The 24,288-nt window shown below is 45.6% G+C and overlaps 1 protein-coding gene across 1 annotated transcript; it reads left to right on the forward strand.

Moving 5' to 3' along the window:
* Positions 1 to 4,061: 4,061 nt before the first annotated feature.
* On the forward strand, positions 4,062 to 8,856 carry SYCE3 (synaptonemal complex central element protein 3). Its single transcript, XM_044299655.1, has 2 exons — positions 4,062 to 4,170; positions 8,699 to 8,856. Exons 1-2 carry the CDS (start codon positions 4,062 to 4,064, stop codon positions 8,854 to 8,856), a joined length of 267 nt encoding a protein of 88 aa, XP_044155590.1.
* Positions 8,857 to 24,288: the final 15,432 nt, after the last annotated feature.

The following is a 24,288-nucleotide window of genomic DNA, read 5'->3' on the forward strand; positions in this document are numbered from 1 at the left end:
ACAATGAAACACAACTGAAGCAAAATCGGACACGGAGCACTGAAGCCAAATCACTGACAGTGAAAAAACACTGTTGTGTGCATGAGGCCTTAAGGTGAGAAGTGACTGTGCTGTCAGTAATATGTATTTTAGGTGTGAAGTGAACCCATCATTTCCAGTTCTGAACCCTCAGTTCTGCTCTGCAGATGAACCTGAATCTTCACCCTCTCAGTCACCAAAACAGTGTAACACCACCATGCCTTGCTCTGTGCACTCAGGTACAGTAAGTGTCTCTGTGTCAGCTCCATGCACTGATGTAGGGATACACTGTGTGTCCTGCTTTACACTGCAGCTGAGCCCCAGTGCATATGCTGTACTATGAGTAGAGCGGAGGGACTTTGCTATCTCTGCATCTCCCATCCTTAAATAGGGTTGCCACCTTTCCCAACAAAAAAATACAGGCCAAGTTAAGCTACGCCCCAGCACTAATAATGCCCCCATTAGTGCCCCAGTAATAGTAATGCCCCCATTAGCGCCCCCAGAATAAATACTGTCCCCATTAGTGCCCCCAGTAATATTAATTCCCCCATTAGTGCCCCCAGTAATAGTAATGCCCCCATTAGTGCCTCCCAGTAAGAATAATGCCCCTATTAGTGCCCCCCAGTAAGAATGTTGCCCCATTAGTGCTCCCCAGTAAGAATAATGCCCCTATTAGTGCACCCCAGTAAGAATAATGCCCCCCATTTGTGACCCCAGTAAGAATATTGCCCCCATTACTGCCCCCAGTAAGAATACTGCCCCCATTAGTGCCCCCAGTAAGAATAATGCCCCCATTAGTGCTCCCCAGTACAGATGATGCCCCCTATTTGTAACCCCAGTAAGAATACTGCCCCGATTAGTGCCCCCAGTAAAAATAATGCCCCCAGAAAGTATAATGCCACCCATTAGTGGCCCCTTCTTTGCCCCTGCCATAAAACAAAAAAAAGCACTCACCTCCTCCATTTGCTCGCACCGCTGTGAACGCTCACTGCTGACTGGAAGCTCAGGACAGGACCTGTGCTCCAGCGTGATGACGTCTCGCATGTCTTGTCCTTCAGTCAGCAGCGCAAGCAAATGGAGGAGGCGAGTGCTTTTTTTTATTTTTATTAACACAAGTAGAAGGAGTAAAGGCCGTACTAATGAGAGGAGTCTCCACAATGGAAGGGTTCATTAGCAACAGTCAGCACTGGAAAATACCAGCAATTAACATTGCTGGTAGAAAAAAATTACCGACACCGGCAGGACCACTAAAATACCGGCCTTGCTGGTGAGATACTGGCCGGGTGGCAACCCTATGCTTGGACCCTTTATTCTATTATTTCTTATGTTTGCTCTGAAGAAGTTATCTCTGAAATAAGGGACACAATGAAAATTAATGAATTTTTACCATTCTCCTTGTTACTCAGCCCAATATAGGACTTTATATAATCGTGAGGTGAGAAGCAAATGGTCAGGAGTGTCTCAGGTAACTACAGCCGGGCCTCATGCCGTCACCATGACAACACAGCCTCTGGATGAGGCGGCAGTTACTGAGTGACGGAAGAGGCTGAGGCTTGAGCACTGGAGAGTCTGAGGGCAGGGACTGTGAGAGAAAATCACAAAGACCTCAACTAGAAGGAAAAAGTATGAAATTACAAGGAGTAATTATATTTGAGACTGGTATCCCATTGACATGGAGAATTTAGGAACATATGGCACCTTCCAACTCGCACAGAGGAAAGGCACGTGCAGTATAATATGTCCCAACAGTCACAGCCCCCCCCCCCCCCCAATATATTGTCACGTACCTTCTATATACCACCATAGACCCCATATTGTGACAGTCACAACATCCATCAGGCATAGCCCCATGTATAATGACGACTACCATCTCCATATACAACCACAACCCCCACACAGTGACAGTCACACCCCCCATATACACCAAAGCCTCCACTTCTCCTCTAGTCCCTCTCCTACTAAAGCTGCCACCTGGTGGTTGAATGGTGTGACTTGTCTCCTACAAAATAATAGGGATATATACATATATATATATATATACACAATATATATAATTTGTGATGAATCATTCCATTCTACGGCCCCGTAGGATGCATATGCCAGGTAAATCTGACATACAGATGTAGCAATGGTTATATTGTCAGCTGCCAGCCTACGCTATTGTTTTATGAACATAGCACGTCATTCAACTACACATGTAATGATAATGGTGCGCTATGTAAATAGGGTACTGCGCCATGGTGCTGTACCTTAAAGGGTTTCTGTCACCAGAATTAACCCTATTAAACTGGCTGACATTAGCGATGTGCTAATGTCAGCAGACCCTAACTAGCCTATTCTTATGCTTATGGATGCCCCCCTTACTGCACAATTTTAACTTTGATGATATGCAAATTATAAATCTCGCGCCTGCGCAGTGCCGTTTACCCAGCACACAGAGTCGAGACGAATTCTGCCTGGCCCTGTCAATCAAGAACGGCGGGAGAACGGAGCCTCTAGAAGCAGGAGCAATGACCCCCAAACCCCCCCCCCCCCCCAAGCACCCAGAGGATAATTTGCATATCATCAAAGTTTAAATTGTGCAGTAGGGGGGCGCATCAATAAGCATAACAGCAGAGTTAGGGTCTGCTGACATTAGCACGTCGCTAATGTCAGCAAGTTTATTAGGGTTAATTCTGGTGACAGAAACTCAGAAACCCTTTAAAAGATCTATGGTTGCTGCTCCTGTATACACTGTACGCAAGCCTCCAGCATCTGCCACTGTATACCTTAGAGTGGTGCATGTTATACACAGACCCCCGACCAGCGATGCTCAGCACCACAACCTTAGTGTTGAGGCTGCAGTTTTACTACGTCCTCCTATAAATGGCTTGTAATAAGGGGTTATAACATTTTGCAAAAAGAACACTGAAATTTACACCCGGGGCTGCCAGATCTGCCCCATAGAATGGGCTTTCTGAAGGTTTTACAAAGCAGTTGGCATTAAAGGAGTTATCCCACAAGGGTATTTATCACCCATCCCAAATGTAGGATTTCTGGGGAGTCTGACCACTGGGACCCCAATGATCCAGAGAGTCCTCTCATAAATGAAGCTGTAGTTTGCATGTCTGTGCACTGCTCTATTTATTTCTATGGGACTGACGGGGCGTTGTCTACGTCAACCCCATAGAAATGATTGGAGTGCTGTATTGACATGTGCACTATTGCTCCATTGTGGCCTCTTCCTTCTCTGTATTATTGGAGTTTCCAGTGGTTGAACCCGCAGCAACTTGACATAAATCTATTATCCTGTTGTTAAATAATTTCCATAGGATAGCCCCTTTAAGAATAGAAAGCTCACTGGACTTTGACAAAGCTTATAACAGATTTCAGTGTGTTCCTTATTTGTAATTATAACAACTAACACCTTAAGGGGGCATTCACAAGAACGTATCCATTTTACAGACCACAAATTGTAGATCCACAAAACACAGATACTGGTCATGTGCGTTCCACATTTTGTGTATCAGCATGTCCCGCCCTTTGCTAGAAATGTCCAGGGGTGTAGCTATAGTAGGGGCAGAGGTAGTAGTTGATACCGGGCCCAGGATCCTGAGGAGGCCCAAAGACCCTTGTACTACATAAGAAGACACTGGTATTATAGAAAGTGCATGCTGGTCAAGTTACACTTCTGGCTGGAGGGAAGGGTTTAGGTCAAGAATTTGTGTTCACTACCATTTCCATTTTTGCCTCAGGGAGCACAAAGGATATATGTTTCCCTGCCCCTGGCCACAAAGCCCTGATGGAAGGGGGCCCAAGCTGAACTCTCGCAACAGAGCCCATGAGCGTCTAGCTATGGCCCTGGAAATGCCTGTTCTTGTCCACAAAACAGACAAGAATAGGATGTGTTCAATTTTTTTTTGTGGGGCCGTGGAATGGTACGCGGTTTGCTGTCCACTTCTTTTGTAGCCCCCATGAAATGATCGGGTCCGCATCCGATGCAGACCAAAAATACGGTCGTGTGAATGTCCTGCTATGATCTTAATCAACATTTTCCTAACTAGATGGCAGAAGCAAACCCAAACAACTGGACATGTGAAGGTGCTTCCAAGATATTGAAAGACCTGGACAAGGATATGGAAAGAATGCTGGAGCAAATGGAAAAGATATCAGGTAGGTTCAGAATAACAGAAAAGCTGTTGATTTTCCATCCAGTTTTTTAAATGGAAAGTCTGTTGTGGGATACATCAACATCAGAGGGGAAGAGATCTGAAAAATCTTATCCACAGAAATTGACCTGCTACGAGCAATTTCTGTTATGGATTGGTTGCAGATTTTCTCCAATATGTTCAATGGGGAAGTCAAAGACCAAATTGTTATGGATGTTGCTATGGATTTCTCATGAATCTGTGGATATACCCTAAGATATCCATGCTAAGGTATTAGGGTAAAAGAAAACAAAACATATAAAATTACATTAGGTAATTATAGGTATAGTGCTGCTAAAAGCGGGTGATGACCCCTATCTCTGCTATCCAAAATCCTACTCCGTACTGAAGAGGGGCAACCAACCCAAATCATGGATGGATATTTGGCTAGATATTTTTCCTTGCCATATCCCAGCTTGTTAAAAAGTCAGACTTTGTCTCATAGGGAGCCACTTCCTGAAGCAACAGTTCTTTTTCCCTGAGATATAACTCTTTGCATTTTATTTTCCCATGGAACATTGCCACTGAGTCTACATATACAGCTGGCCTCCTTAAGCAGAGCCAGAATCCCCCCTAAGCTGCATCCAAAGCATCTCACTCAGCCAACCAGAATCCTGTTCCATACTGATGGGTGGCAAACACCCCAAAACAGCTGTCTGTGGATAGATATCGGCTTGGCTATTTTACCTTGTCATGTCTCAAGGCTTGTTGGACTTGAGTCATAGGGAGCCACTTCCAAAAGGTGGCACTAGTGAGACGTTCTCTTACCTGTTTCCATATTTTTTTTACCATAGAGCATTGCCACTAAGTCTCCGTACACAGCTGGTCTCCTATTGGAGAACCAGTACCCCCCTCCCCCCTTCTCCAATATGCTAACTCATATTACACTTGTCACTTCTCCTGCTTCTCCTTTCACACTGCAGAAATTACTTGCCAATGCTGCTGTAATCACAGGACTTTAAGAATTATGAACTCCCCTCTAAATATACACAACAGCTTGGAATTCCCTGTTAAGATAGGAAGTTCATGCTCTCACACTCTTCCTCCTTTATTTCATATTCATTTTATTTATTTACCGAAACAGACATGTCATGAGTGCTGAAAGCAAGAGAGGCAGGGCTTACATTGTTGTAAGACTACTACAGAACTACACTGCACAAGTACTGATTCCTACTGTAACTCTAAAACTTTGGAACTTGGCGGAAGTTCATCTTGGCCCTGTATGGGCGATAGTACAGGTGGTATCCTACAGATGGATTACAAAGTAATAGCGTACCTGGGCAAGGGAAGGGGGTCTATTCTAATTATGGGTTCATGTCCCAGTTTTTTTACACACTAATAGCATCTGTACTACTGTTTATATAAAAAGAAATGGCATTAAAGGGGTGTCCTTTTTTTAAATCTAATCCTGTCATGCATACAAAATGAGTATTTTCCCATTACATATTAAAAAAAATAATGCCCCCTATCCATCTATTGCCCAATGTGCTTAGTGCCACTGCATGTAAACATTGCAGTGACCCTCTGGTCCATACATGAATGCCACAAGACATTGTGATATACTGACAATGATAAGCAATGTGATAAGTTATAACCAACATGGGTTTACGAAGGACAGAAGTTCTCGGACTAACCTGATTTGTTTTTATGAGGAGGTGAGTAGAAAATTCAAAAGAGTAAATCCAGCACTTTAAATCTTCAAATGCGCTTTACTTCTTTACATAGCAATAACTCACAGATACAGACCCTCCATCAGTAACTAAATGTGATCACATCTGATGGAATTTAAAAAGCAAAAGAAACAGCTCCACCCACTGATAGGGAGGGCAAAGACTGTGAAAGCTCTCATTGAACCCTTACAGTTGTTTGTCCCATTAGCTCACCACAAATAAACTTGATTTAAAATTACTTGAAAAAAACATCACATATTTCCTGATTTAAAATTATTTATATAAATATATGTATCAAAGGAAATATCAAAAAACATGATAGTATTCCTATTTGAAAATTCATATACAAAACACAATGTGTGAACAGAGTTATAAAGACCAGAGAGACCAGACTATAGAATCAATTTGCAAGTGTGTTTTGATCTTTTAGTCTGGTTCTGGGCATGTTTGGCGTTAGTTGAGTGACAGGCAGATGAAAGAAAATACTAAAAAAGCATAAAAAACGACAACAAGGTAAGTAGTAGCCTGGACAGAGGTAGGGGGGGTGGGGGCTGTGAATGTAGTGTTTCTGGATTTTGCAAAGGCTTTTGATACTGTCCCTCATAGATGCTTAATAGGTAAAGTAAGGTCTATAGGCTTGGAAAGTATAGTTTGTAATTGGATTGAAAACTGGCTGAAGGACCATGTCCAGAGAGTTGTGGTCAATTCCAATTCAGAATAGTCCTGGGTTATAAGTGGTGTACCCCAAGGTTTAATGCTGGGTCCTTTATTATTTAATTTGTTTATTAATGATATTGAGGATGGGATTAATAGCACCATTTTTATTTTTGCAGATGACATTAAGCTGTGTAGAACTGTACAGTCTATGGAAGATATCCATAAAATACAAGCTGACTTGAACACTCTGAGTGAGTGGGCATCAACTTGGATAAATGTAAAGTTATGCATCTTGGTAGTAATAATCTCTGTGCTTCATATGTCCTAGGTGATGTAACACTGGGGGAGTCACTTATAAAGAAGGATTTGGGTGTCCTTGTAGATTGTCCTTGTCAATTAGCTGCTTCTAAGGCCACCAGGATATGGTCATGCATTAAACGAGGCATGGACTCGCGGGGCAGGGATGTGATATTACCACTTTACAAAGCGCTGGTGCGGCCTCATCTGGAATATGAAGTTCAGTTCTGGGCACCAATCCATAGAAAGGATGCACTGCAGCTGGAAAAGTACGGAGGAGAGCGACTAAACTGATAAGGGGCATGGAGGGTCTTATTAATGAAGAAAGATTAAAAGAATTGAATATATTTAGTCTTGAGAAGAGACATCTAAGGGGGGACATGATTAAACGATACAAATATATAAGTGGGCCATACAAAAAATACGGTGAAAAACTGTTCTATGTCAAAGGGGACACTGTCTCCGATTGTAGAAGAAAAAGTTCAGTCTCCAGAGTGTCAAAACTTCTTTACTGTAAGAACTGTGAAGCTGTGGAATAGACTTCCTCAGAACGTGGTCACAGCAGGAACTGTGGACAGTTTTAAAAAGGGTTTAGATGAATTCTTAAAAGTAAATGACATTAATACTTATGAAAATATGTAGAAATCTGAGTCTCACTTCCTTCTGGGATTCACGTCCCCACCTATCCCTTGGTTGAACTTGATGGGCATGTCTTTTTTCAACCGTATTAACTATGTAACTATGTAACTAATGTCATTGCTGTTATGTGCAAGATAGTAAACACACAGGGGAGATTTATCAAAGACTGGCGTTTTATGTCAGTCTTTTAAATCTCCTGTGCTGCGAGAGGATGCGACTAATTTATGACGAGGCGCAGGCTTCGCCATAAACTAGACACATATTACGGCTGTCCATATGCCAGAATGAAATCCACTGCAGCTCAGAGCTGCTGGGGGGATGTCCTTTCTGCACAAGCTGTTTACAGTTGAAGGATGGAACTGAGCATGTGTGTCCATCTCTGTGAGGTGGACAGAAAAATTAGAAAATGAACAAACAGCAGGTGGTGCTATAAGGTAGATTCCATTGAATAACTCAACAGCTAATTTTTAATTGCATGCAGTTATAAAAGTATTCAGATCCAGGTGCTGCTTTGAAAAGTGTAGAATATTTTTTGTGGGACAACCCTTTTAACTCAGAATTTCCTAATAGTATATTTAACAACAAGGTTTTTAAGACAACCCCTATAATGCAATGGGTCCAGTCTTTTGGGCATCGTATTCTCTCTTATCTAGCCAACCGATATGTACACCACAGTGGCTCAATGGGTAGCACTGTTTCCTTGCACCACTGGGGTCCTGCATTCGAATCTGACCAAGAACAGAATCTACATAGATATTGACAAATAAACTCAAATGTATCTCAATTGTGAGTGCAGAGCTTCAGAAGGCTGGCCTCCAAACCTGCTATTCTCCAGAAGGAGAAGAAGTAGTAGTACATGCAAGTGTGAATATATGGTTTCATTGAGAGACTGAAATGGGGCTTGTATATTGAAAATAAAAAAATCACATTTACTTGGACATTTTAAAGTGTTGCTTCTTCTGGAATATGGTTTTTAGTGGTGGTATGTTCTCCCATGTTTGCATGGGTTTCCTCTGGGAATTCTGGTTTCCCTTCACATGGCAAAATTCATACAAATAGGTTAAATTGGCTTGCTATGGAATTGGGTTATGTGTGCATGGTTGAGATAGGGAAATTTGATTGTGAGATCCACAGACACTGACTTATAACAATCAGTCAAAGATTCATTTTTGTGTCATACCTGTTAGCTTATATGTGTAATTTTAATACATGTATTATCTTTGTCATTAGTTAAAACTACATGGATGGTGTATGAAATGGTAGCGACACAGAGGGATCCTGCCCTGGTTGACCAAGTAAGAAGACTGGAGGAAAGTTTTTTGCAGTGCAGAGAAGAAATAGAGAAGAAGTGGAAAGAGATGTTAGATGAAACCAAGAAGACATCATAGAACTAGAATGGTCAACCAAATACATTCAGCTTGATACAAGCTCAGCGCAACATTTCCTCTTAATAAAGAACAAATCTAGTGCATGAGTTGCATTTATTTCTGCAGGTGACAGTGGAAATTTACTGTATTTGTGCCTCCTCTTCCTTGAAATCCTGAACATGCTCTTTGTTGTCCCAAACCTTACATGCAATATTTGGTTGTAGGCTCCTCAAGAGACCTCAAGAATTTTCTTTACATTTTTAGAACATAGCAGTGTAAAAACATATAAAATGAGCTTCTGAGTCTCCATACTGCAAATTGTAACTTTTTTAAAGGAATTGTCTTGTTGGCAAACCTATTTTTCAGGTTACATCTAAAGCTTCACTTCCCATGTGGTGGTGCTGTATGGGAATTGAACACTTGCTGGGCAGTCTCATGGAAGGTTATTGGTGATCGGATCGCTGGGGATCCCAGCTTGGAACACTTTGTTCCTAACATTTTGTTTATAACGCAAACTATATATACAGTACTGTGCAAAAGTTTTAGGCGGAAAAGATGGAAAGATGCTGCAAAGTAAGAATGCTTTAAAAGTGGTACTGTTTTATGTTGAGAAATGTTGAGGAGTACTATCAGGAAGGCATCTGATTGGCTCCAAATGTATTCTGCAGCAGGACAACAACCCCAAACATTAGCCAATTTCCTTAAGAATAAGAACTATCTTCAGTGTAAAGAAGAACAAGGAGTCCTGAAAGTGATGATCTGGTCCCTACAGAGTCTTGATCTCAACATCAAGTCTGTCTAGGATTATATGAAGAGACAGAAGGATTTGAGCAAGCCTACATCCACAAAAAATCTGTGGTTAGTTCTCTAAGATGTTTGAAACAGCCTCCTGCCAAGGTCCTTCCAAAACTGTGTGCAAGGGGTGGTCACACCAAATATTGATTTGATTTCTCTTTTATTCATTCACTTTGCATTTTTTGAATTCATAAAAAAAAAATATTAACTACATATGAGCGAAGTTGTCAAAAATTTGACTCAGCCGATTTGCCAAAGGTCACCAAGAAATTTGATTTGTGCCTAATTCATTTGGCATAAATGACTATAAATAAGGTATACCAAGGCCACCATGCCTAATCATATTATTCCCACTTGGTGGCCCCGTGTTTGTGTAAAGGCTTGGAAGTTAACCCATTCCCGACCGCCGACAGTAAATTTACACTGGCTCGTGCAGCCAGCCTTGTGTCCGCCAAGTGTCTGTTTTAAAGAGCAGACACCCGGCACTAACGTCCACGACCGGTGGTTATGCTGGTCATGGGCTTTTATCCCTTCAGATGCCGTGGGCATCCGGGTATGCTCCAACTCCCCCAGTGTAGATCGGGGTTGCCGGAGCATATATGCAGCCGTTCCTGTCCTTCTGTGTGATGGTACAAGAGATGGTACACAGCATTAACGGGGGAAAACCTTTCTCAAAGCAATAAAATAGATCTACAACAGGGATGACCATAATCCCATGTGGATCCCTCCATAAGATCCAGGATCCCTCCCTACTTTGAACCCAATGGTATTTGGCTTTTAAAATGATTTGGGTTAAAACCAGATGCTGAACATGGTGGATGGATCAAACATGGCCAGTGGATTATTGCAGTAACAATGTCCCTAGCGCATGAGCGGTTGCCACATCTCTCCCTGTGATCAGCTCACAGCACAATGGTGGAGACTGCGCTGGATGAGGTTATAGGGCTGGTTACATGCGGATTGGCTGGCTGCACGGCATTATGGGTGATCTTGCATTCCTGGGCTTCTTACTTTCACTTTGTAACAAGTGCAGCCGCCATTGTAAGAAAAACTGATTCATTACCATGACGTGCAAGGAAATTTGGATTCTTTGTGAATCAAAGTTTTCCTAAACTTCGGATCAAATTCCGCTTTGAATGCTTCTCTTCTCTCAACACTACTATTAACACTTCTGTTTTTGAAAGCATTCTTACATTGCAGTATTTTTCCACACCAGCCTTTTATACAGTACTGTGCATGGCTGCTATTCCTTTAAAATCACACAGAGAGGTATCTAACCCACTGAACTTACCAAGTACAGAACTTACCAAGTACAAACTGAAAAACTTTGAGGGCCTTTATTCCATAGGTATGGTGTATTTAGAATCAACATCATGTTTTGTTAGACATTTTTTTTTTTTTACTGCCTTAAAGAGCCCTAACAACCACAAGGTGGCAGTAAAAGCCTATAATGTTTCCAATTGAACTAGCGTCATGTAGCGTAATAGAGAATTATCACAAGGATGATGACTATGATGATAAAAAAACAAGTACAGTACAAAACGTTTATTTACACAGTAAATATACAAAATGACTGAAACAAATACAGTCTTTTGACAATAAAATAAACGGAAAGAGGATCCTGCCCATAATTCCTCAAAATCTAAAAACTATCGTTGTATAGTGAAACTCTTTCGAAAGTACTTTAGGGGAGATTTATCAAACTGGTGTAATGTAGAACTGGCTAAAGTAATTGCCTATAGCAACCAATCAGATTTCACTTTTAATTTCTGACAGCTCCTTTAGAAATTGAAAGGTGGAATCTGATTGGTTGCTATATGCAACTAAGCCAGTTCTACAGGCTCCATTGTCTTTATTTTCTGTTGCCCTACCATCAAGTACAAATGAAGTTTAATAAGTTCAAAGTTCAAATAAGAAAAATATTATGCATATGCTGCTAGAATAAATTTGTAGTAATAGAAGATATGGCACTCATATATCTGGAGGACTGCTCAAACAAACTGCTTTATTTAAGTTCGACTGTTAATAATTCACAATATTAAAAAATCATGATATTAACCTCTTAAGGACATAGGGCGTACAGGTACGCCCTGATGTCCTGGTACTTAAGGACACAGGGCGCCACGCGGCGGTGATCGGAACCCCGAGACCCCCCATGTATGCGATCGCAGAAAACCGCAGGTCAATTCAAACCTGCGGTTTTCTGCGTTTCCGGGTTATTCGGGTCTCTGAAGACCCGATAACCCGGAACAGGATGGTGATGGTGGTGTGATTTCACCCCACCAATCACCATCCAGCGATCCTGAGTGGTGATGGTGACATCACCACTCAGGATCGCTTCTGATTGGTCTGTGGGCGGTCCGGCGGCAGATTCAAAAGAGGCAGGCGCTCCTCTCTTCCTCCTTTTGTGTTCCGGAGCCGGAGGAGAGAGGAGCTGCCTGCACGTGTCCACCATCGCTGCCAGCAGCACCTGATCTGTGCCCCCAGGACACGATCTGTGCCCCCAGCACCCCCCATCAGGTACATAGGGAAAGCATAGGGAAAGTTTTTTGTGAAGTTTTATTGCATCACCCTGTGATGCACAGCTGTGACCCTAGACACCCCCAGGGGTAAGTAGACTTATTAGGTATCGCCGCGTCCGTAAGAATCTCCTCTATAAAAATATCCCATGACCTAACTCCCCAGATTAACACGGTTAAAAAAAAAACGGTGCCAAAACCGCTATTTTTGGCACTTTTCCATTTCAATCAATTTTTTCCGGTAACAAAACAAGGGTTAACAACCAAACAAAAGTTGAAAATTATTACCCTGATACTGCAGTTTACAGAAACGCCACATTTGTGGTTGTAAACTGCTGTATCAGTAAAAGGGAGGCCGCAAAAGGAAAGGACAGACATGGTTTCTGGAAGGCCGATTTTGATGGCCTTTTTTATTGACACCATGTCCCTTTTGAAGCCCCCCTGATGCCCCCCTAGAGTAAAAACTCCCTAAAAGTGATCCCATATAAGAAACTACACCCCTCAAGGTATTCAAAACTGATTATACAAACTTTATTAACCCTTTAGGTGTTCCTCAACAACTAATGGCAAATGGAGATGTAATTTCAGAATTTCAATTTTTGGTAACCATGCCTCACAAAAATGTAATATGGAGCAACCAAAAATCATATTTACCCTAAAAATAGTCCCCCAAAAAATGCCACCTTATCCCGTAGTTTCCAAAATGGGGTCACTTTTAGGGAGTTTCTACTCCAGGGGTGCATCAGGGGGGTTGAAACAGGACACGGTGTAAATAAACCGGTCCATAAAAATCAGCCCTCCAAAAACCAAACGGCGCACCTTTCACTCTACGCCCCGCTGTGTGGCCGTACAGTAGTTTACGGCCACATATTGTGTGTTTCTGTAAACGGCAGAGTCAGGGCAATAAAGATACAGTCTTGTTTGGCTGTTAACCCTTGCTTTGTTAGTGGAAAAAATGGGTTACATTGGAAAATTAGGCAAAAAAATGAAATTCTCAAATTTCATCCCCATTTGCCAATAACTCTTGTGCAACACCTAAAGGGTTAACGATTTATGTAAAATCAGTTTTGAATACCTTAAGGGTTGTAGTTTCTTAGATGGGGTAATTTTTGGGTGGTTTCTATTATGTAAGCCTCGTAAAGTGACTTCAGACCTGAACTGGTCGCTAAAAATTGAGTTTTTGTAAATTTCTGAAATATTTCAAGATTTGCTTCTAAACTTCTAAGCCTTGTAACATCCCCAAAAAGTAATATGGCATTCCCAAAATAATTCAAACATGAAGTAGACATATGGGGAATGTAAAGTCATCACAATTTTGGGGGGTATTACTATGTATTACAGAAGTAGAAAAACTGAAACTTTGAAATGTGCAAATTTTGCCAAATTTTGGGTAAATTTAGTAATTTTTTGTGCAAAAAAAAATAATTGGGGGGACTTCATTTTACCAGTGTCATGAAGTACAATATAAGTTAAATCCACGGCACTCCGAAAGTTGTTTTGCAAAAAAAGTTTTACATTTTAATTCTTAGTATACAGAATATCATTCATGTACATTCAGTGCAATTCATTTACATATAGTTAGGGATGAGCGAACTCGAACTGTATGAATTTTGGGGTGTCCGTGACACGGACCCGAACCCGGACATTTTCGTAAAAGTCCGGGTTCGGGTTCGGTGTTCGTCGCTTTCTTGGCGCTTTCGTGACGCTTTCTTGGCGCTTTTTGAAAGGCTGCAACGCAGCCAATCAACAAGCGTCATACTACTTGCCCCAAGAGGCCGTCACAGCCATGCCTACTATTGGCATGGCTGTGATTGGCCAGAGCACCATGTGACCCAGCACCATGTTCTGGGTTGAAATACAATTCCCAATTTAGCAATTTCATAATTTAGTGGTTTCTGCTATATCAGAGCTATTTGAAATCTATCCCTAAAAGGGTATATAATATTCAAGGTGAACATAGGGTCATTCAGAATAACTTCACACACACGCTACTGTGCATTTCCAAGTCTAATTCTGTTAGTAAATCCATACCGGTCACCCAGCGCCTAAATACTAGGCCTCAAATTTATATCCCGCTAAATCTGTCGTTACCGCTGTCCTGTTGTGGATGGGCAAGTTTTTTAGTGTCCGTCAAAGCACATTTTTTGTTCTGGGTTGAAATACAATTCCCAATTTAGCAATTTCATAATTTAGTGGTTTCTGCTATATCAGAGCTATTTGAAATCTATCCCTAAAAGGGTATATAATATTCAAGGTGCACATAGGGTCATTCAGAATAACTTCACACACACGCTACTGTGCATTTCCAAGTCTAATTCTGTTAGTAAATCCATACCGGTCACCCAGCGCCTAAATACTAGGCCTCAAATTTATATCCCGCTAAATCTGTCGTTACCGCTGTCCTGTTGTGGATGGGCAAGTTATTTAGTGTCCGTCAAAGCACATTTTTTGTTCTGGGTTGAAATACAATTCCCAATTTAGCAATTTCATAATTTAGTGGTTTCTGCTATATCAGAGCTATTTGAAATCTATCCCTAAAAGGGTATATAATATTCAAGGTGCACATAGGGTCATTCAGAATAACTTCACACACACGCTACTGTGCATTTCCAAGTCTAATTCTGTTAGTAAATCCATACCGGTCACCCAGCGCCTAAATACTAGGCCTCAAATTTATATCCCGCTAAATCTGTCGTTACCGCTGTCCTGTTGTGGATGGGCAAGTTATTTAGTGTCCGTCAAAGCACATTTTTTGTTCTGGGTTGAAATACAATTCCCAATTTAGCAATTTCATAATTTAGTGGTTTCTGCTATATCAGAGCTATTTGAAATCTATCCCTAAAAGGGTATATAATATTCAAGGTGCACATAGGGTCATTCAGAATAACTTCACACACACGCTACTGTGCATTTCCAAGTCTAATTCTGTTAGTAAATCCATACCGGTCACCCAGCGCCTAAATACTAGGCCTCAAATTTATATCCCGCTAAATCTGTCGTTACCGCTGTCCTGTTGTGGATGGGCAAGTTTTTTAGTGTCCGTCAAAGCACATTTTTTGTTCTGGGTTGAAATACAATTCCCAATTTAGCAATTTCATAATTTAGTGGTTTCTGCTATATCAGAGCTATTTGAAATCTATCCCTAAAAGGGTATATAATATTCAAGGTGCACATAGGGTCATTCAGAATAACTTCACACACACGCTACTGTGCATTTCCAAGTCTAATTCTGTTAGTAAATCCATACCGGTCACCCAGCGCCTAAATACTAGGCCTCAAATTTATATCCCGCTAAATCTGTCGTTACCGCTGTCCTGTTGTGGATGGGCAAGTTATTTAGTGTCCGTCAAAGCACATTTTTTGTTCTGGGTTGAAATACAATTCCCAATTTAGCAATTTCATAATTTAGTGGTTTCTGCTATATCAGAGCTATTTGAAATCTATCCCTAAAAGGGTATATAATATTCAAGGTGCACATAGGGTCATTCAGAATAACTTCACACACACGCTACTGTGCATTTCCAAGTCTAATTCTGTTAGTAAATCCATACCGGTCACCCAGCGCCTAAATACTAGGCCTCAAATTTATATCCCGCTAAATCTGTCGTTACCGCTGTCCTGTTGTGGATGGGCAAGTTTTTTAGTGTCCGTCAAAGCACATTTTTTGTTCTGGGTTGAAATACAATTCCCAATTTAGCAATTTCATAATTTAGTGGTTTCTGCTATATCAGAGCTATTTGAAATCTATCCCTAAAAGGGTATATAATATTCAAGGTGCACATAGGGTCATTCAGAATAACTTCACACACACGCTACTGTGCATTTCCAAGTCTAATTCTGTTAGTAAATCCATACCGGTCACCCAGCACCTAAATACTAGGCCTTAAATTTATATCCCGCTAAATCTGTCGTTACCGCTGTACTGTTGTGGCTGGGCAAGTTATTTAGTGTCCGTTAAAGCACATGTTTTGTTCAGGGTTGAAATACAATTCCCAATTTAGCAATTTCATAATTTAGTGGTTTCTGCTATATCAGAGTGTCATGGAACCATGAACCAGACGTACAACCAGAGATAAGTGGAAATAAGAAGGCTTTATTGAAATCAAGCTGTAAGCAAAAGTCCAAACGGATGGCTAAACCGAAGCAGGGTCTTGCGTAGCCAGAGGTCAGGAACCAGAAGGGTAGTCAGACGAAGCCTGGATCAGGAACCAGCAGGGTAGTCAGACGAAGCCAGGATCAGGAACCAGCGGGGTAGTCAGACGAGGCCAGGATCAGGAACCAGAAGCAGCAGCAGTCTTAGAAGCATGTGAACACAGGAGGACCAAGCAAGGAACTGAAGCCACAGACCTCCTATATATATGAGCTAGGCATCCAGCTCCTCCCAGTGGGAAGGAGAAGCCGCAGGGTGGGAGGCTACAAGAAACCCAGAAACCAAGATGGCCGCCAGCACATGTCAAACGAAGGAGGACGGCAAGAAGGTAAGACCATGACAGTACCTCCCCCTCAAGGGCCCCTCCTCCGCGGAGTAAGGAACGGTTTCTGAGGGAAGCGTGCGTGGAAGGCTCGGAGCAAAGCAGGAGCATGGACATCTGCGGAGGGAACCCAGGAACGCTCCTCTGGACCATAACCACGCCAATGGACCAAAAACTGCAACCGACTGCGGACCAGGCATGAGTCCAGGATATTGCTCACCTCATACTCCTCACGATTGCCCACTTGGACCGGACGAGGCCGAGGAACCGAGGAAGTGAAACGATTACACACCAATGGCTTCAACAGGGAGACATGAAACACGTTGGAGATCCGCATGCCAGGAGGAACCGCAAGGGCATAGGCTACCGGGTTTACCCTGCGAAGCACTCGGAAGGGACCAACAAAGCGAGGCGCCAACTTGGGAGTGGGCACTCGAAGGTTGAGGTTGCGGGTGGACAACCATACACGGTCTCCGACCTGGTAGGAAGGAGCGGGCGCTCGTCTGCGATCAGCCTGGAGTCTCTGGCGCTGCGCAGAGACCTCAAGGGACCTCTGGATCTGTACCCAAGAAGCACGTAGGACGGAAAGGTGATCCTCCACAGCCGGAATATCCTGGGGAGAGAATACCTCCGGTAACACGGCAGGTTGGAACCCATAATTGGCCATGAAGGGAGACGTCCCAGAGGAAGAGTTCACCGCCGTGTTCCTGGCAAACTCAGCCCAAGGCAGGAGGTCAACCCAATTGTCTTGGTGATCGGAGACATAGCAACGAAGGAATTGCTCCAAGGCCTGATTGGATCGTTCTGCGGCCCCATTGGACTGAGGGTGGTAGGCCGAGGAGAAAGAGAGATGAATCCCCAACTGGGAACAAAAGGCGCGCCAGAACCTGGACACAAACTGACTCCCCCGATCCGACACAATCTCCTTGGGCAAACCGTGCAACCGGAAGACCTCCCTGGCGAAAATCGTGGCCAACTCTTGTGCAGAGGGTAACTTCTTGAGAGGAACACAGTGGCACATTTTGGAAAACCGATCCACAATCATGAGAATGACCGTATGGCCTCGGGATGCAGGGAGGTCCACAATGAAATCCATCCCCAGGTGTGACCATGGGCGCTCCCCGGTGGCTATGGGTTGCAAAAGGCCCAACGGAAGGTGCCGAGGGGACTTACTCTGGGCACAAACGGAGCATGCCGCTACATATGCGGCGATGTCGGAACGTAGAGAAGGCCACGAGAACAGACGTGAAACAGCCCAGGACAGCTGATTCTTTCCAGGATGCCCCGCGGCCTTGGAGTTATGGTAGGTTCGCAACAACCGAGTGCGCAACTCCTCAGGCACAAAACATCTGCCGTTGGGTCTCCCAGAGGGAGCACCAGATTGAGCCGCCAAAATCTGCTCACCCAGGGGAGAGGTCAGGCTGGTGCGAATGGCGGCCAGGATCTGATTCGGAGGTATGACCGAAGTCGGAATCGACTCCTCCCCGGACAGCTCGGAGTACTGCCGTGATAAGGCATCCGCTCTGATGTTCTTGGAACCGGGTAGGTAGGAGACCACGTAATTAAAACGTGACAAGAACAGAGCCCATCTGGCCTGACGTGGTGTCAATCTCTTGGCCTCAGAAAGGTAGGTCAGATTCTTGTGGTCCGTCAGGATGAGAACCGGAACCACCGAACCCTCGAGCAAGTGCCTCCATTCTTTAAGGGCCTGCACGATGGCCAATAACTCCCTGTCACCAATCTGATAGTTGCACTCCGCGGAAGACAGTTTCCGGGAGTAAAACCCACAAGGAAGCAGAGGACCCTCTGGTGTTCTACGCTGAGACAGAAGGGCGCCTACTCCCGTCTCAGACGCGTCCACCTCGAGGACAAAGGGCAACCCAGGGTTGGGATGCGACAGAATCGGAGCCGACACAAAGGCGGACTTTAGAGCCTCAAAAGCTCGGATGGCCTCGAGCGGCCAGACCTGGAAATTACTGCCCTTCCTGGTCAGATCCGTGAGAGGCTTGGCTAACATAGAAAAGTCCCTGATGAACTTCCGATAATAATTGGCGAAGCCCAAAAAGCGCTGCAGGGCACGGAGACCACTGGGCTGGGGCCACTGTAAGACAGCCGAAACCTTCTCAGGATCCATGGAGAACCCCTCAGCGGAAATGATGTAACCTAAGAAGGTTACCTGGGATCGGTGAAATTCGCATTTCTCAAGCTTACCGAACAGCCTGTTCTCTCGTAACCGTTGCAACACTCGTCTGACATCCATAATGTGGGCCTCCATGGATTCAGAATATACCAAGATGTCATCCAAATAGACCACCACACACTGCTGCAACAGGTCACGGAAAACATCGTTGATGAATTCCTGGAAGACTGCGGGCGCATTGCACAACCCAAAGGGCATAACCAAGGATTCATAATGACCGCTCCTGGTGTTAAACGCGGTCTTCCACTCATCGCCCGCATTGATCCTTACCAGGTTATATGCCGCCCTCAGGTCGAGTTTGGTAAAGACCGTGGCCCCTTTGAGGCGATCGAACAGCTCGGAAATCAAGGGTATCGGGTAAGCGTTCTTGATCGTGATGCGATTGAGACCCCTGTAATCGATGCAAGGCCTCAACTCACCGCCCTTCTTTTTCACAAAGAAAAATCCAGCCCCTGCCGGGGACGAGGATTTGCGAATGTGTCCGCGTGAAAGCGCCTCCCTCACGTACTCCTCCATGGCCTCATTCTCCACTACCGACAGTGGATAGACTTTGCCACGAGGAGGAACGGCACCAGATTGTAACTCTATGGCACAATCGTATGGGCGGTGCGGAGGTAGGGCAACCGCGCGCACCTTATCGAATACATCCCGGTACTCTTCGTATTCAGGAGGCAACAGAGAGTCCGAGGAAGTACACAGCAACTTGACAGGCCCATGGATGCAACTAGCCCCACACTGCGGTGACCACGAGAGGATCTCGGCCGATCTCCAATCGAAAGTCGGATTATGCTTCTGGAGCCAGGGGTACCCCAAGACCACCGAGTAGTGTGGAGACGAAATAACCTGGAGACAGACCGACTCTCTGTGAACGGCACCAATGGCTATCCCCACTGGAAGGGTCTCATGAGTCACGTGTGGCGGCAGAAGGGGTCTGCCGTCTATCGCCTCAAGAGCCAGTGGGGAACCTCGAGGCTGCAGAGGAATGGAATTGGCGGCAGCGAACACACTATCAATGAACAAACCACCAGCACCAGAGTCCACCAACGCCTGGGTCGTCACCGAGCCCCCGACCCAGGAGAGGACAACAGTAATCAGTGGTTTGTCAACACGGGAAACCGGGGACGAGGAGACTCCACCCAAGATCTGCCCCCGACAGGATCTCAGGTGCGAGCGTTTCCCGGACGGTTCGGACATGCCAACCAAAAATGTCCACCGAGACCACAGTACATGCATCGGCCCTCGCGTCTCCGGAGTACCCTCTCCCCCTCGGACAGGCGAGCAAACCCCAGCTGCATGGGTTCACCCCCAGACAAGTCATCCCCAGGAGGCGTGGGAGGAGAGGGAGGCACGGGTGGGACAGCAAACGTAGGCGCCAATCTGTTAGAAGACCTCCGCAGGCTCTCCTTAAAGGAAGGTCTCTCCCTGAGTCTGGTGTCAATCAAAATCAGGAAAGAAATAAAAGACTCGAGCTCCACTGGTAGGTCCTTAGCTGCAACCTCATCCTTCAAGGCATCCGAGAGACCATGAGAGAAAGCAGCGACCAGAGCCTCATTATTCCAGACCACCTCTGCTGCCAGGGTACGAAACTCAATGGCGTATTCAGCTACGGATCGTGAACCCTGTCTGATGGACATAAGGAGCTTCGCAGCAGAGGCAGCACGAGCCGGCACATCGAATACCTTCCGAAGAGAAGCAACAAAACCGGAAAACTCGGCAACCACTGGAAGGGTCTCATGAGTCACGTGTGGCGGCAGAAGGGGTCTGCCGTCTATCGCCTCAAGAGCCAGTGGGGAACCTCGAGGCTGCAGAGGAATGGAATTGGCGGCAGCGAACACGATTGTTGTTCTCCCATAAAGGGCTGGCCCAGGCCAAGGCCTTGTCCGAGAGCAGCGAGATCAAGAAGCCCACCTTTGATCTCTCAGTAGGAAAGGCATGTGGCAGCAACTCAAAATAAATGCCCACCTGGTTAAGGAAACCTCGGCACTGAGTTGGCTCTCCCCCAAAGCGCTGTGGAAGGGGGGCAGAACCGGTCATACCCCGAGACACCGCAGGCGCAGCAACAGGTGTCAGGGTAGACTCTGGCGCAACAACCGGAGCGGCAGTAGGAGCGGGCCCAGGAGCGACAACCGACCCATCGGCAACGGAAGCGAAATGAGCCGTGCGTTCAAGCAGGGTTTGCAACGCCACAGCGAACCGACCCAACAGGTGATCCTGCTGATCAAGTCTGGCAACCAGCGTAGGTAGCGAGGATGGCCCTCTACCGTCAGAATTCATGGCTTGGTCCTAATGTCATGGAACCATGAACCAGACGTACAACCAGAGATAAGTGGAAATAAGAAGGCTTTATTGAAATCAAGCTGTAAGCAAAAGTCCAAACGGATGGCTAAACCGAAGCAGGGTCTTGCGTAGCCAGAGGTCAGGAACCAGAAGGGTAGTCAGACGAAGCCTGGATCAGGAACCAGCAGGGTAGTCAGACGAAGCCAGGATCAGGAACCAGCGGGGTAGTCAGACGAGGCCAGGATCAGGAACCAGAAGCAGCAGCAGTCTTAGAAGCATGTGAACACAGGAGGACCAAGCAAGGAACTGAAGCCACAGACCTCCTATATATATGAGCTAGGCATCCAGCTCCTCCCAGTGGGAAGGAGAAGCCGCAGGGTGGGAGGCTACAAGAAACCCAGAAACCAAGATGGCCGCCAGCACATGTCAAACGAAGGACGGCAAGAAGGTAAGACCATGACACAGAGCTATTTGAAATCTATGCCTAAAAGGGTATATAATATTCAAGGTGCACATAGGGTCATTCAGAATAACTTCACACACACGCTACTGTGCATTTCCAAGTCTAATTCTGTTAGTAAATCCATACCGGTCACCCAGCGCCTAAATACTAGGCCTCAAATTTATATCCCGCTAAATCTGTCGTTACCGCTGTCCTGTTGTGGATGGGCAAGTTATTTAGTGTCCGTCAAAGCACATTTTTTGTTCTGGGTTGAAATACAATTCCAAATTTAGCAATTTCATAATTTAGTGGTTTCTGCTATATCAGAGCTATTTGAAATCTATCCCTAAAAGGGTATATAATATTCAAGGTGCACATAGGGTCATTCAGAATAACTTCACACACACGCTACTGTGCATTTCCAAGTCTAATTCTGTCCCTAAATCCATACCGGTCACCCAGCGCCTAAATACTAGGCCTCAAATTTATATTCAGCTGAATTTGAATACAATACATTGGGCCAAATAATATTTTTGTTGTTGTGGTGAACCATAACAATGAGGAAAACATCTAGTAAGGGACGCGGACATGGTCGTGGTGGTGTTAGTGGACCCTCTGGTGCTGGGAGAGGACGTGGCCGTTCTGCCACATCCACACGTCCTAGTGTACCAACTACCTCAGGTCCCAGTAGCCGCCAGAATTTACAGCAATATATGGTGGGGCCCAATGCCGTTCTAAGGATGGTAAGGCCTGAGCAGGTACAGGCATTAGTCAATTGGGTGGCCGACAGTGGATCCAGCACGTTCACATTATCTCCCACCCAGTCTTCTGCAGAAAGCGCACAGATGGCGCCTGAAAACCAACCCCATCAGTCTGTCACATCACCCCCATGCATACAAGGGAAACTGTCTCAGCCTCAAGTTATGCAGCAGTCTCTTATGCTGTTTGAAGACTCTGCTGGCAGGGTTTCCCAAGGGCATCCACCTAGCCCTTCCCCAGCGGTGAAAGACATAGAATGCACTGACGCACAACCACTTATGTTTCCTGATGATGAGGACATGGGAATACCACCTCAGCATGTCTCTGATGATGACGAAACACAGGTGCCAACTGCTGCGTCTTTCTGCAGTGTGCAGACTGAACAGGAGGTCAGGGATCAAGACTGGGTGGAAGACGATGCAGGGGACGATGAGGTCCTAGACCCCACATGGAATGAAGGTCGTGCCACTGACTTTCACAGTTCGGAGGAAGAGGCAGTGGTGAGACCGAGCCAACAGCGTAGTAAAAGAGGGAGCAGTGGGCAAAAGCAGAACACCCGCCGCCAAGAGACTCCGCCTGCTACTGACCGCCGCCATCTGGGACCGAGCACCCCAAAGGCAGCTTCAAGGAGTTCCCTGGCATGGGACTTCTTCAAACAATGTGCTGACGACAAGACCCGAGTGGTTTGCACGCTGTGCCATCAGAGCCTGAAGCGAGGCATTGACGTTCTGAACCTGAGCACAACCTGCATGACCAGGCACCTGCATGCAAAGCATGAACTGCAGGGGAGTAAACACCTTAAAACCAAGGAAGTCACTCAGGCTCCCCCTGCTACCTCTTCTGCTGCTGCTGCCTCGGCCTCTTCTGCTGCTGCCGCCTCGGCCTCTTCCTCCGCCTCTGGAGGAACGTTGGCACCTGCCGCCCAGCAAACAGGGGATGTACCACCAACACCACCACCACCTCCGTCACCAAGCGTCTCAACCATGTCACACGCCAGCGTTCAGCTCTCCATCTCACAAACATTTGAGAGAAAGCGTAAATTCCCACCTAGCCACCCTCGATCCCTGGCCCTGAATGCCAGCATTTCTAAACTACTGGCCTATGAAATGCTGTCATTTAGGCTGGTGGACACAGACAGCTTCAAACAGCTCATGTCGCTTGCTGTCCCACAGTATGTTGTTCCCAGCCGCCACTACTTCTCCAAGAGAGCCGTGCCTTCCCTGCACAACCAAGTATCCGATAAAATCAAGTGTGCACTGCGCAACGCCATCTGTAGCAAGGTCCACCTAACCACAGATACGTGGACCAGTAAGCACGGCCAGGGACGCTATATCTCCCTAACTGCACACTGGGTAAATGTAGTGGCAGCTGGGCCCCAGGCGGAGAGCTGTTTGGCGCATGTCCTTCCGCCGCCAAGGATCGCAGGGCAACATTCTTTGCCTCCTGTTGCCACCTCCTCCTTCTCGGCTTCCTCCTCCTCTTCTTCCACCTGCTCATCCAGTCAGCCACACACCTTCACCACCAACTTCAGCACAGCCCGGGGTAAACGTCAGCAGGCCATTCTGAAACTCATATGTTTGGGGGACAGGCCCCACACCGCACAGGAGTTGTGGCGGGGTATAGAACAACAGACCGACGAGTGGTTGCTGCCGTTGAGCCTCAAGCCCGGCCTGGTGGTGTGTGATAATGGGCGAAATCTCGTTGCAGCTCTGGGACTAGCCAATTTGACGCACATCCCTTGCTTGGCGCATGTGCTGAATTTGGTGGTGCAGAAGTTCATTCACAACTACCCCGACATGTCAGAGCTGCTGCATAAAGTGCGGGCTGTCTGTTCGCGCTTCCGGCGTTCACATCCTGCTGCTGCTCGCCTGTCTGCGCTACAGCGTAACTTCGGCCTTCCCGCTCACCGCCTCATATGCGACGTGCCCACCAGGTGGAACTCCACCTTGCACATGCTGGACAGACTGTGCGAGCAGCAGCAGGCCATAG

Source organism: Bufo gargarizans, chromosome 6 (assembly GCF_014858855.1).
Source record: "Bufo gargarizans isolate SCDJY-AF-19 chromosome 6, ASM1485885v1, whole genome shotgun sequence".
In the NCBI taxonomy this organism is placed as follows: domain Eukaryota; kingdom Metazoa; phylum Chordata; class Amphibia; order Anura; family Bufonidae; genus Bufo; species Bufo gargarizans.